The sequence below is a fragment of the Chrysochloris asiatica genome, unplaced genomic scaffold, assembly GCF_000296735.1.
Source record: "Chrysochloris asiatica unplaced genomic scaffold, ChrAsi1.0 scaffold00043, whole genome shotgun sequence".
In the NCBI taxonomy this organism is placed as follows: Eukaryota; Metazoa; Chordata; class Mammalia; order Afrosoricida; family Chrysochloridae; genus Chrysochloris; species Chrysochloris asiatica.
In genome coordinates, this window is record NW_006408561.1 from 1,196,845 (window position 1) to 1,211,906 (window position 15,062).

At 38.1% G+C, this 15,062-nt stretch overlaps 1 protein-coding gene and 1 pseudogene across 1 annotated transcript in view; one reads left to right on the top strand and one right to left on the bottom strand.

Moving 5' to 3' along the window:
* Nucleotides 1–13,183, top strand: part of GFM1 (G elongation factor, mitochondrial 1) — a 94,967-nt gene extending 81,784 nt beyond the window's left edge. Inside the window, exons 16-18 of the mRNA XM_006861775.1 lie at nucleotides 11,952–12,112; nucleotides 12,906–12,959; nucleotides 13,052–13,183. Coding sequence (XP_006861837.1) covers nucleotides 11,952–12,112; nucleotides 12,906–12,959; nucleotides 13,052–13,183 — 347 coding nt within the window. The remainder of the gene's footprint in view (nucleotides 1–11,951; nucleotides 12,113–12,905; nucleotides 12,960–13,051) is intronic.
* Nucleotides 65–2,879, bottom strand: LOC102820114 (annotated as a pseudogene).
* Nucleotides 13,184–15,062: the final 1,879 nt, after the last annotated feature.

Here is a 15,062-nt window from a genome sequence, read left to right on the forward strand (position 1 = left end):
CTCCTATGGACTATCAGAGCCACAAAAGGCAGCGCTGTATTTTGATCTTATCCAACACAGAGCATTAAGCACCACACTGGAGAACAAAGAAACATTAACGGTCATGCTATTTTTAGTGGCTTATTTAACTGCCAAGAAATCCATTGGGCTGTGAACCTTAAAGTCAGCAGTTCGAAACTACCAGCTGTTCTGCTGGAGAAAGGTGAGGCTTTCTGCTCCCTCCCGTAAAGATTTACAGCCTCAGAAACCCTGTACAGGGTTCTTATGGGTCGGAACCGACTCAACAGCACTTAACAACAACATTTAAATGCCAGAAAATCCATAAATCTCTGGATTTTATGGATTTTTTTTGTGTATTTGTATGATATTGTAGGCTTTGGACATTTTGAGGTTAGCAAAGTGTTTTGAAATAATATATGTATTCATGGTGCTAAACTGCTAAAATTGTTGACCTTTACACACAGAATAATATGTGTAATAAAACCCTTATGACCCAGAACCATAAACAACTGGCCTCTGGATCTTTGCTTTGATGAGAGACAAGTAAATGACAGCACAAGAGTTGGACATCAGGGTTATTCAACAACGGAACTTCAGAGTTGTGTCTTGAAGCCAGACAATTCATTCCTTTCCTACTCTTTCATATTTGTTATATAGTAATTCATTCTGGTGTGGTGCAGTAGGATTAGCACTAGAGTGTGAACCACAAGATGGGTGGTTCAAACCCACCAGCTGCTCCTTGGAAACCCTGTTCTACAGGGTTGCTGTGAGTTGGAACTGACTCAGTGGCACTTAAGAACAACAGTTCATTAGTAAAGTTCCTAAGTGTCTTTACTTATCACAGAACAGTTAGATTATGATTAATAAAATGCTTCAGAAAGTTTTCATGCTAGAATGCTAAAGGTAGAAAGTAAAAAATTCAGTTTATCTTGACATCTTATATCCTAAGTATTCTATAAATCTGGTGTTTATTGATTCTAAATGAAATTTGTACTTTATGGATTTGGTTAGTTTTTCTTCTCCCATCTTTTATTAAAATGTCAAGCTTAAAGAAAATAATTTATAATTTGATTTTATTTATTATTCCATTGATTTCTTCAAACGATTAATTTTTTTTTTTTTTTTTTTTTTTTTAAGAAATAAGTAGGATAAGATGTAGAACCAACTCCTTTGGAAGATTTATAAAATGATTCAGAGAATGAAATTTGGTTGCTAAATCAATACAGGCAAAAAGACACGTTGGCGAATCTAGTCCCACAGGTAGTGAGTAAAAACAGCTGTCAGCTATAGCCAGACCATCACAGAGGAGAGGGCATTTGAGTGAGGGAGCACTTTAAGGTTAGAGGAAAAAAGGAGTTGACATTTGAAAGCACTCTTTCCTGGTGGCCTTTGTGATCCTAGAGAAAGGGAAAGCAAAGTAACTTGTTGAAATGAAAATGAGCAGCCATGGAGAAGCAGTCTGGACACAAGCGCTAACGATTTCAAGTAACCACTTTAAGGAGACAGAAGGCAACTGTCTAGGGACAAGAAAAAGGACTGCTGAGCTGTGTGAAGCCGGCTTTGAATGTCCTTGAACTGAACAGATACACTGTGATGGTTCTCAGTGTTACTAATGCCATTTTCTCCAGCTGCCCACTCTTGGAGCATACTGTGGAATGCAAACAGCTGGATTACGTGGGTGCTTACCCAGTATCCATTGCATTCAGTGATATATGAAAACAAACAAGGTTCCTGTATTTCAAACAGAATGGCTTAGTGATCTTTGGTACTCAGCTTCATATGGGCTCTTTGCCCCTGACTCACCATTTTTCATTTTCTCTGGTGACACTTAGGCCATTGCCTGAGTGGAGAGTGGTTTTGTTGATTGACTCTTCAGTCCATAGAAGCTGACTTGGGTCTAAGATCAATCCCATTGCTGACCAGGATGACGGGAGTCTGAGAGAACAGCACATAATCCTCCAAAGGAAGAAGAGAAGGGGTTGGGGAAGAGGGGGCGTAGCTGAGGAGGATAGAGGTACCACAGACTTGGCCTTGCCTGTGGTCTGCTCCTCAGTCCCAGGGACAGTCTGTTCAGGTTTGATACTCTTCCCTCCAGGCCCCAAAGGATTCCCTTTAAGGTCAGGCTTACAAGAGGTGGCTGCACCTGAGGACATTTGACAGGCTGGCTACTTGCCAGCTCTTTTCTTGCCCTTTGTGGTTCCCACTGTCCCTGTTTTGCTAGCAACTGTCTCCTTTGATGCTTTGGGACGAGATGAGGTGAATGAATAGATGATGAAGTAGGTGCTTTGGCGCTGGTTGCTTTTTTTGAATGGGAGGAACACCAAAGGTGTTGCTTTTTCAGATAAGAGTCATTACTTTCTTTAGATTTTACAGTATTTTCCTCTTTGGTAGATTCTTGTCAGATGGATATCATGTGCCTGTTTGAATTTTCAGAATTAATTGTTAATCTCCATCTTAGTCAATTCCTTAAGAACTCCCCTTCTTACCAGCTTCTCTCTACTTTGTCTTATAGATATTCAACTTTGTAATACTGCTGATGTTTCTCTAAGCATATCATTGATCATCTTTTTCCTCCATTTCTAAGGCTTAAAAGATTTTACCAATGGTGGATAGTTTTCTCTTTCTCTTGACGGGAGGTGTTTGAGCACCTGCTGTTGGGCCTTCTGACGTTGCTATAGAAGCTTTGTCCAGTCCATCAATGCTTCTGGGTTGCAGGGACAACATGGACACTGAAGTCTGGCCTATATTTTGGGTCACAGGGTCAGATCCAATCACGCAGCTCTTTTGGTGCCCAGATCATGGGTCTGCTCCCAGGCAGACTTGCAAGCACTCATTTCCTTGCCCATCCCCTAGCCTTCACCCAGGGGTGGATCTCCCATTCGGGCCTGCAGCAGCTAGTGCAGCAAATCTTCTATGTTGTTTTTTAGTTTTATTTTGTATCTGTAATTCAGTATGGGGGAGAGCTTTGAGAAAGAGACAAATTATTTTCCTTGATCAGGCTGCTAATTCATTATGTTATTATTTTTATTCAATTAATTGGAAAAAGTAATAATTTGTATTATAATTTCTTAGTTGTGACAGGGAAATGGAATTCATCGTTGTCTTATATCAGCTGTCTCTTAAATATGCATTTGAAATCTACGCTTTAGAAATACTGTCATGACCTGAAGATTGTGTTAATAGAAAACAGAGCTGAAGTCACAAAGAACACAGTACCATGGCTGAGAGTAAAACACTTGCCTCTTGCCTCTAAGTGTTTACCACTTAAATACATTTTAAGCTGGTAACTTAGTTATAATCATTCCATATACCAATGTACAGATAGAACAAATTGACTAGAAATTGGTAGCTTTCCTGAAGATAAATGTTCTTGTCGTTGTTCTGAGGTGCCATCAAGTTGGTACTGACCCATAACGACCTTATGCACAGCAGAACGAAACACTGCCCAATCCTGGGCCAACCTCACTATTATTGTCATGCTTGAGTCCATCGATGCTGCCACTTGGCCAATCCATCTCATTGGGAGGTCTTCCTCTTTTTCTCTGACCCTCCACCTTACCAAACATGATATCCTTCTCAAGTGACTGGTCCCTCCTGACAATATGTCCAAAGTATGAGAGACGAAGTTTGGTCATCTTGGCCTCCAAGGAGCACTCTGTGGCTTCATGTCTTCCAAAATGGAACTAGTGGTTCTTTTGGCAGCCCATGGCACTTTCAGTATTCTCCAACACCATAACTCAAAAGCATCAATTCTTCTACTGTCTTCCTTATTCACTGTCCAGCTTTCGCATGCATATTAGGTTATTGAAAATACCATGGCTTGAGTCAGGCGCGCTTTAGTCCTCAAGCTAACATCTTTGCTCTTCAACACTTTCAAAAGGTTTTGTGCAGCAGATTTGCCTCATGTAATACGTCGTTTGATTTCTTGACTGCTGCTTCCATAAGTGTTGATAGTTGATCCAAGAAGAATGAAGTCCTTGACAACTTCAATCTTTTCTCCATTGATAACAATGTTGTTTATTGGTCCAGTGGGGAGGATTTTTGTTTTCTTTACATTGAGATGTAATCCATACCGAATGCTGTGCTCTTTGGTCTTCATTAGTAAATGTTTTAAGTCCTCTTCACTTTCAGCAAGCAAGGTTGTATCATCTGCATATCGCAGGTTGTTAATGAGTCTTCCTCCAATCCTGATACCACGTTTTTCTTCATAGAACCCAGCTTCTCGTATTATTTGCTCAGCATACAGGTTGAATAAATATGGTGAAAGAATACAACCTTGTCGCACACCTTTTTTAATTTTAAGCCATTCAGTGTTCCCATGTTCTGTTTGAACAACTGCTTCTTGGTCGAGGTACAGATTCCTCATGAGCACAGTTAAGTGTTCCAGAATACTCGTACTTCGCAGTGCTGTCCATAGCTTGTCATGATCCACATAATTGAAAGCCTTTGCATAGTCAATAAAGCACAGGTAAACATCTTTCTGATATTCTCTGCTTTCAGCCAAGATCCATCGGACATCAGCAATGCTATCCCTCATTCCACGGCCTCTTCTGAATCTGGCTTGAACCTCTGGAACTTCTGTCAATGTATGCTTGCAGCCATTTCTGTATTATTACCTTAAGTAAAACTTTGGTCGCATGGGATATCAAAGAGATTGATGATTTCCGCATTGGGTTGAGTCACCTCTCTTTGGAATGGGCACAAATATGGATCTCTTCCAATCAGTTAGTTGTCGTCCAAATTTCTTGGCAGAGATGAGTGAGTGCCTCCTGTGCTGCCTCACTTTGTTGAAAGATTTCAATTTTTATACCATCAATTCCTGGTGCCTTGTTCTTAGCCAATTCCTTTAATGCACCTTGGGACTTTCTCCTTCAGTATCATTGGCTCTTGATCATATGCTACCTCTTAAAATGGTTGAACATCAACCATTTCCTTTTGGTACAGTGACTCTGTATATTCCTTCCACCTTCTCTTGATGCTTTCTGCATCATTCAATAATTTGCCCAGAGAATCTTTCAATAATGAAAGTTGAGGCTTGAATTTTTTCTTCAGTTCCCCCAGCTTTAGAAATGCTGAGTGTAGTCTTCCTTTTTGGTTTTCTGATTCCAGATCTTTGCACAATTTTTTGTAATATTTGGCTTTATCTTGTCGAGCTGATTTTTGAAATTTTCTGTTCAGCTTTTGGACTTCCTCATTTCTTTCATTGGCTTTAGCATCTCTATGCTGGAGAACAAGTTTCAGTGTCTCTTCTGACATCCATTTTGACCTTTTCCTTCTTTCTTATTTTCTCAATGACTTTTGCTTTCTTCATGTATGATATTCTTGATGTCATTCCACAACTCTTCTGGTCTTTGGTCTTTAGTGTTTAATATATCAAATCTGTTCTTCAGATGATCTCTAAATTCAAGTGGGATGTATTCAAGGTCATATTTTTTTTGGCTCTCGTGGACTTCTTTTCAGTTTCTTCAGCCTCAGTTTGAATTTGCATATGAGTAATTGATGATCTGTTCCACAGTCTGCCCTTGGCCTTGATTTTCACTGATGATATGGAGCTTTTCCATCGTCTCTTTCTGCAGATGTAATCCGTTTGATTTCTATGTATTCCATATGGTGAGGTCCATGAGTATAGTCATCTCTTATGCTGTCTAAAGCAGGTATTTGAAATGAACAAATCATTGGTTTTGCAGAATTCTATCATGCATTCTCCAGCATCATTTCTGTCACAAAGGCCATATTTTCCAACTACTGATCCTTCCACTTTGCTCCCAACCTTTGCATTCCAATCACCAGTAATGATCAATACATCTTGATTGCATGTTTGATCAATTTCAGATTGAAGAAGTTGATAGAATTCTTCTATTTCATCCTCACTGGCTTTAGTGGTTGGTGCGTAAATTTGAATAATAGTGGTATTAACTGGGCTTCCCTGTAGGCACATGGCTATTATCCTGTCACAGACAGTGTTGTACCTCATGACTGATTTGGCTATGTTCTTTTTGAGGATGAATGCAACACCATTCGTATTCAATTTGTCATGCCTGGCATAGTAAACCATGTGATTGTCAGATTCAAAATAGCCAATGCCAGTCCATTTTAGCTCACTAATGTCCAAGATATCCATGTTGATGCATTCCATTTCATTTTTGACAACTTCCAATTTTCACAGATTCATATTTGTACATTCCATATTCTGATTTTCAATGGATGTTTACAGCTCTAAACTTGTAGATTTGACTATGATGGCATGAATGGAATAAAGACTTTGGGATCTTCATTTGCTGATGGGGCATAATTTAAAAGGAAGAGAAACAGCTGTAAACATCCATTAATAATCAGAACATGGAATGTAAAAAGTTTGAATCTAGGAAAATTGGAGATTGTCAAATAGAAATGGAACACATAAGCATCGATATCCTAGGCATTAGCTGAAATGGACTGGTATTGGCCATATTGAATACAACAATCATATGGTTTACTATGCCAGGAATGATATATTGAAGAGGAATGGCTTCACATTCATCATGGAAAAGAATATTTCAAGATCTGTCTTGAAGTACAATGCTGTCAGTGATAGGACAATATCAAAACACCTGCAAAAAAGACCAGCTAATACAACTATTATCCAAATTTATGCATCAACCACTAAAGCCAGTGATGATGAAATTGAAGACTCTATCAACTTTTTCAGTCTTAAATTGATCAAACATGCCATTATTATGTATTGATAATTACTGGTCATTAAAATGCAAATGTTGAAACCAGTAAGGATCAGTAGTTGAAAAATGTGGCCTTAGTGATAGAAACGATGCTGGTGATTGCATGGTAGAATTGTGCAAGACCAATGACTTCTTCAGTGCAAATACCTTTTTTAAACAACATAAAAGATGACTACATATATGGACTTCACCAGATAAAATAGTCAGATATCAAATTGACTACACCTGTGGGAAGAGACAATGGAAAAGCTCCAAATTATCAGCCAAAACAAAGTCAGGGGCAGACTGTAACAGACCATAAATTCCTCATAGGCAACTTCAGGCTGAAGCAAAAGAAAATTAAAATAAGTCCACTGTAGCCCAAATATAACCTTGAACATGTGCCACCTGAATTTAGAGGTCATTTCAAGAACAGATTTTATGGATTAGGTACTAACAACCAAAGACCAGACAAGTTGTGGTTGTTAGTGCAAAAGGTTACTAAAAGACAAGAAAGAAAAGATCAAAATGGATGCCAGAAGAGAATCTGAAACTTGTTCTCCAGCATAGAAGTGTTAAAATAAATGGAAGAAATGAGGTAAAAAAGCTGAACAGATCATTTCTAAGGGCAGCATGAGAAGCTAGAGCCAAATATTATAACAAAATATGCAAAGACCTGGACTTAGAAAACTGAAACGGAAGAACATGATCATCATTTCTCAGGCTGAAAGAACTGTAGAAAAAATTTAAGCCTCTACTTGCAGTATTGAAGGATTCCCTGGCATGGCACTGTAGGGTAAAGAACTGGACTGCACCGTCAGTTTGAATCATAAAGTTGGTGGTTCAAACTTATCATCCACTTCTTAGAAACCTTATGAGCAGGGACCGATTGACCTGATGGCCCTTAACAACAACATGGGCAAAATAACTGAATCATACGGAAAACATCAAAAGAACATGGGAGGAACACACAGAGTCACTGTACCAAAAAGAAAGGGTCGATGTTCAACCATTTCCCGAGGTAGCTTATGACCAAAGGCTAATGTTACTGAAGAAAGAAGTCTAAAAAGGTGCACTGAAAGAACTGGCAAAGAACAAGGCACCAGGAATTAATGGAATACACATTGAAACCTTTCAACAAACTGATGCAGCACTGGAGGCACTCATCCATCTATGCCAAGAAATGTCAGCTACCTGACCAACCGATAGGAAGAAATACATACTTATGCCCATCCCAAAGAGAGGTGACCCAGTGGAATGCAGAAATCATGAGATATCCCCAATATCACATGCCGGTAAAATTTTGCTAAAGATACTCAAAAACAGCTGCAACAGTACATTGACAGGGAACTGCCAAAGGTTCAAGCCAAATTCAGACAAGGATGTGAACAAGGAATATCATTGCTAACGTCAGATGGATCTTGGCTGATAGTAGAGAATACCAGAAAGATGTTTATATGTGCTTTATTGATCCCGCAAAGGCTTTTCTTTCGGTTTTGTGGATCATGACAAGCTATGGAAAACATTGAGGAGAATGAGTATTCCAGAACACTTATTTGTGCTCATGAAGAACTGTACATAGACCAAGACGCAGTTGTTCAAACAAAACAAGGAACACTAAATGGTTTCAAATTAGGAAAGGCGTGTCACCAGGATTGTATTCTTTCACCATACTTAGTCAATCTGTATGCTGAGCTAATAATCTGAGAAGCTGGACTATATGAAGGAGAATATGGCATCAGGATTGGAAGAAGATTCATTAACAGCCTGTACTGTGCAGATGATACAGTTTTGTTTGCTGAAAGTGAAGAGGACTTGAAATTCTTACTGATGAAGATCAAAGACCACAGTCTTCGGTATGTGTTGCACCTCAATGTAAAGGAAATAAAATCCTCACCACTGGAGCAATAAATAGCATCAAGATAAATGGAGACAAGATTCAAGTTGTCAAAGACTTCATTTTACTTAGATCTACTCTACTGTCAATACTTATGGAAGAGGCAACCAAGAAATCAAATGATATATTGCATTAGGCAAATCTTCATAAGACCTCTTTTTTTAAGTGTTCAAGAGCAAAATGTACCAGTTTAAGGACTAAGGTGCACCTGACCCAAGCCATAGTCTTTTCAATAGCTTCATATCTATGTGAAAATTAGGTTCATAAAGAAAGACCATAGAAGATTTGATGCATTTTAATTATTGTGTTGAAAGAGAATATTAAAACTATGATGGACTGCTAGAAGAATAAAATCTGTGTTGGAAGAAATACAGCCATAATGCTCTTTAGAAGACAGGATGGCCAGATATCGTGTCTCGTACTTGGGACCTGTTATCAGGAGGAATCAGTCTCTGGAGAAAGACATCATACTTGGTAAAGTAAAGGCTTAGTAAAAATAGAGGAAAATCCCCAAAAACATGGATCGGCACAGTGGCAGCAGCAATGGACTCAAGTGTAGCAATGATTGTGAGGTTGACACAGGACCAGGCAGTGTTTTGTTTTGTTGTGGATAGGGGGCTATGAGTTGGAACCGACGTGATGGCACCTAACAACATCAATAACAGCCATTTTAGGAGGTAACATATGATCAAGAATTCATGATACTGAAGGCAGAAGTCCAAGTTACACTAAAGACATTGATGAAAAACAGGATTCCAAGAATTGATGAATACCACAACAAGCTGATGCAACACTGGAAGCACTCTCTTGTCTTAGGCTGGGTTCTCTCGAGAAGCAAAACTGGTGAAGCTTAGAAATGACTATGTATAGATAGGTTAATCTCCAGGCTCACACAGTTTTAGAGCCTGGCAAGTCCTGAGTCTGTAGGTCAGATGTCAGGCTGGAGGCTTCTCCTGACTCATGTAGTTATGGACAGCAGGTCGGAAACCAGGCTGCTGGCCCACAGTCTTGAAGGGTGGTGAGTCCAGCATCAGCAGCTAAGGTGTCAGGCTAGTGGCACACAGACTGCAGAGGCTACTGAATCTCAAGACCCATGCCGCTGGCACAAGTCGCAAGTACTAGTGGTCAGATGATGAGAGCCAGATCTAGAATCTAAGGAAAGCAAAAGGCTTTGCCAGAGCATTCATATATTTTTAATGTAGGCTACATTCCTAAGGCGATTCCTTTTCAGCTGATTGGTTGTTCATAGCAGAGCTCATGGAGGTGAGTATATTACACACGTATCAGATTTCATCATAAGTGATGAATACATCATTTATAACCAATAAACTAAGATATAATGGCCAACCCAGAGAATCATGGCCCAACCACAACCGTAACCATCATGCTCACTCATCTATGCCAAGAAATTTGGAGGACAGGTACCTGGCCAACCAAAACCATAAACGTCCTAATTCCAAGAAAGATGATCCAATGGAATGTGGAAATTGTTGAACGATGTCATATCATATGCCAGTAAAATTATTTTTAAGACAATTAAAGAATGGTTGTTTTGTACATTGACAGGGAACTGCCAGAAATTTAAGCCAAATTCAGAAGAGAACTTGAAATGAGGAATCATTGCTCATGTCATATGGATCTTGGCTGAAAGCTGAGACTACCAAAAAGATGCTTACTTATATTTATTGACTAAGTAAAGATAGTCGACTATGGATCATAACAAACTATGGATAGCATTGTGAAGGATGGGAATTTCAGAACATGTAATGACTGTACCAAGAGGCAGTCATTCAAACAAAGTATATTGAATGCGTTAAATTTAGGAAAGTTGTGTGTCAGGGCTTATGTCCTTTACTACATTTATTCAACCTGTATGCTCAGCAAATAACCTGGGAGGCTGGATTATATGAAGACGAATGAGACATCAGGATTGGAGGAAGACTCATTAACAACCTGTGATATGCAGATGATAACAACCTTGCTGGCTGAAAGCAAAAAGAGGACTTGAAGCACTTAATGATGATGATCAAAGAATATAGACTTAAATATGGATTAATTGGATCCACAATCAGTGTCTTTGGCAATAGTAGTCGAGAAATCCAACAGCATGTTGCATTAGGCAAATCTGTTTCAAAAGACTTCTTTAAAGTGTAAATGATAACTACTTTGAGGACTGTCCTGTGCCTGACTCAAACTATGGTATTTGGTTCACCTCATGTGTATGAGAAAGCTGGACAATGACTAAGGAAAACCAAAGAAGAATTGATGCATTTGAATTACAGTGTTGGTGAAGAATATTGAAAGTATCATGGATTGCTAAAAGAACACACAAAATCTGTCTTGGAAGAAGTACAGCCAGATGTTCCTTGGAAGCAAGAATGGAGAGAGTTTATCTCAACAAATCTGGGCCTTTTGTCAGGAGATACCAATCTCTATAGAAAGGCATCATGCTTAGTAAAAGCGGGTCAGTGAAAAAGAAGCTCCTCAACTAGATGGATTGGCACACTGCCTGTAATAGCCCAAACATAACTCCTATTGTGGGAATGGCACAATACTGGGCAGTGTTTCTGTTATACATGTTCATGAGGTTGTATGAGTGGGAACTGTCTTGATGGCCTAACAGTATCAGGTCCAGTGTCATACTTTGTAAGTGAAGAAACTTGAGATGTGGACCACCTGTGTTTTTGTCTTGTTAGTGGTAGGGCAGAAACTAGAAACATGGTCTTCTAATTCTTAGACTTCACTGAGCCTACAAAAGTAAAGATAGATGTCAGGCATGGCTTGATTGTTGCCTCCATGTATATGAGGGGTGCCCTCCACCCAAAGAGAGAAATTATTTTCTTATAATTAAGACTAACTGTCTGCCAAGAACCAAAAAGAAGTATCAGTTTGCCTTGGCCAAAGACTAACAGTTGCTTTACCTCTGAAGCTTTTCAGAAAGAATAAGTAACCACCAACTGGATAATTTAGATTAAGAACCTGATTAGATGTTGTTTTATGATTTCTATACTTTAATGAGTTTTATGGATAAAAATTAGCTTTAAATATTATCAGAATTTCCATTCATAAGTTGTTAAGTGCCTTGGAGTTGGTTCCGACTCACAGAGATCCTATATAAGGTTTCCGAGAAGTGGCTTGTCGGTTTTAACCTTGTGGTTAGCAGTCCGTGCTTACCCTACTTCACCACACCAGGACTCTTACCATTAGGAGAGTAATTGTTAATACTACTAGAAAAATGAGTTCAGATTGAGTATTTTAGCATCGTTGTGTGTGTACATTTGGAAGAGCACCATTATCTTCCTTTCATATATCTGGATAATGGAGATTAGTAATTTACTTACTTGTTTATTTTAACCCAGCCCTGGCAAATGGAACATTATGTATTCTTGAACCTGTTATGGCCGTGGAAGTTATAGCTCCTAGTCAATTTCAGGGAGCAGTGATTGCAGGAATTAACCGGCGTCATGGAGTAATCACAGGCCAGGATGGAATTGAGGACTATTTTACGTTGTATGCAGATGTAAGTACTGTTTTTTACTTGCTCTTATTAACTGAGGAAATAAAAATTTAAAGGAAATCAGAGTTATCTTTTATTTTTGGAAATTGTAGAACAAATTGCCACATTTCCCTATTGATGAGTATATGTGTGGCAATTTCTAAATGTAGTTTGGTCTTAGAAAAACTGCTTAAATACAAAAACTAAAATATGATTCATTTCAGGTAGACCTTCGGTGAATATGGGTGTTTTTTAGATGCATGATTATCTTTCTTATTATAGCTTTATTTGTATAGTCGCTTAATTTATGAACACAGTGTCTCTAATTTACTGGGATTTATAAAGCCTCCTAGAAGACACCTACTTGCACTGTATCACTGAGGTGTCATAGGACAGTTTGTGTACACATTTTCACAGGAAAACACTTCTGAATGCTTGAACAGGGGCCAGAGAGAGGTGTGGGGATGAAGAGGAAGGCTGGTCGGTGGTGTTGTGTTAACCCAAGTCTGTGGGACAGCAAGATGTGGAACTGTCAAATACAATTCTTCTCAAACTAGGGTTTCCACTTGGATTTAAAAATGAAAATAGTTTCTCTTTGACTTAATTTTTTAACCACTAGTAGTTAGTTGTAACCTAAATAAATCTAAAGGAATTAAATGGCTCAGGTATCTTTGTCTTTTACTCATGCCCAGGATTAGACATTGTTTCGTTTTGCTGTGCATGGGGTCACTGTGAGTCGGTTCTGACTTGATAGCACCTGACAACAACAACATATTTCAACAATCAAAGTTAAAACGCTTGTTGTGCTCATTTCCAGGTTCCTCTAAATGATATGTTTGGTTATTCCACTGAACTTAGGTCATGCACAGAGGTAAGCAAGTGTTGCAACTTTATTGTAGTACTTTTTACAAGACCTCTTTGTGAAATGATCACAATGTGAAATCCTTTCTTTTTAACTCCTAGGGTAAAGGAGAATATACGATGGAGTACTGCAGATATCAGCCATGTTCACCATCCACTCAAGAAGATCTCATTAACAAATATTTGGAAGCTACAGGTCAACTTCCAGATAGAAAGGGAAAAGCCAAGAACTAACTTTCCTCACTTAGAGTTGACTGTCAAACTTTAACTGATTCTTCAAGGTTTTGGTACTGTGATGAATTCCAGTGGAATGGATTTAGGCTTCTGAAACAAAGGGTTATAGAAGCCCTTCTGTGGACTTCTAGTTCAGTCAGAGAGAATTCTGTCCATAATATGTCCACTCTACTAATTTGTTTTATAGTTTATTGAAAAATATAAAATAAGGCTTCTGACATATATTTTGTATTTAGGAAGTAAGAGACTAATTACGGTTTTCCTTCTAATCTTAGAATGTGTATAAAATTCTCAGTTTTCTGTCATAGGAATTTTCAGTTTACAGAAATGCTGAAAAAATAGTACAAAGAATGTTCATATAGCTTCCATCCAGATTCGACAAATAATTTAAAAAATAGTAATTTGTGCTATCATAATCATTTGTTTTTCCACATTTGCTTTACCTATTTATCTTTTAGCTAGGTATTTGTCTCATACTTCTATGCATTTTTTTTTTTTTTTTCTGAACTTTTAAAAGGAAATTTATGTACCATGACACTTATTGGAGCATTTTTGGTTTTAAGAGCTGTATGATCATAATGTGAAGTGTTTTTCAGATTCTTCATTGGGATTTTAAAGTAGTGATTAAAATTATTTTATATTATATACAGCTGATGACTTCAGTTTATGGATTCTGCAATTCACTTAGCTACCTGTTGCAACACCATGAGAAGTGAGAAACAGACCCTTGCATATGAGATGCGTGAATGTTTTTATCTGAATGTTTCTGCAGCCTTAAGTAATAGAACCTTGTATTATAAAGTTGCTTCCCAGTCAATTTCACTTACATAATAAATGTGTAGTATTGTCTATAATACTGTATTCATGGAGATTGTGGAAGAACAAGTGTTAAGAATAATTTGGGCTTTTTTTTTTTAATTGGGCTTTTCTAGGCAGTTCTACTATATTGTTTGGAATTGCCTCATCCAAAGATTATCTGATGACACAGACATATCCTAGTCTTTCCCCTTAGTGGATCTGAGAAATAAAATAACTGACTTTAAATACTTTTGGTTTTCTTGATTTATAGAGTTGACTCGGTGTTTTAAGATTTCTAGAAAAAATAATTCCATACTTGTTTTTAAGGCATTTTGTTATCTTATTTAATCCTCACAACCCTGTGAAATAAATACTGTTATTATGTGAATTTTTCCGTCAAGGAAGTGAAGGTACAAAAAGGGCAAGTAGCTTGTTGTTGTTAAGTGCCATCAAGTCAGTTCCAGCCCATAATGACCCTGTACAGGGTTTATCTTGACCCAACAACCTTGCAGTTCAAGCAGCTTTGCATTCTGGTGCATTAACCCATAGCACCACACTTGTCTTAAGACCACACAATTTGTTAAGTTTTCATATTGAAACTTTAGTTATGATTATTCATCAAACCAAGTACATTTCTCCCATGATTACAATTGTTCTTCAAAAAGTTAGTGGCAAAATGGAATTAAAAGATAAAAATTAAAAACACTAACTTTATTTCTCAACATAAGCTCCATCAAGTTCAAGACTTTTGTAAGGCAAGGTCCCAGCCATCCGTAAAGAACTTAAGAGTCCTGGGAACTTAACCATGTCAGTGTACTCTTTTTTATGTTATCAACTGACTGAAAATGGGTGCTCTTTAAATTTTTTTGAGATTGGGATACAAAAAACTCAGAAGGAGCCAAGTCAAGACTGTAAGGTGGGTGCCTAATGATTCCCCATGGGAACTCTGACAAAACTGCCCTTGTTTGATGAGAGGAACGAACAGGAATATTGCCATGGTGATCAAGGACTCTCTGGGGAAACTTTTCTGGTTGTTTTTCTGCTAAAGCTTTGGCTAACTTTCTCAAAACTCTCTCTCAAT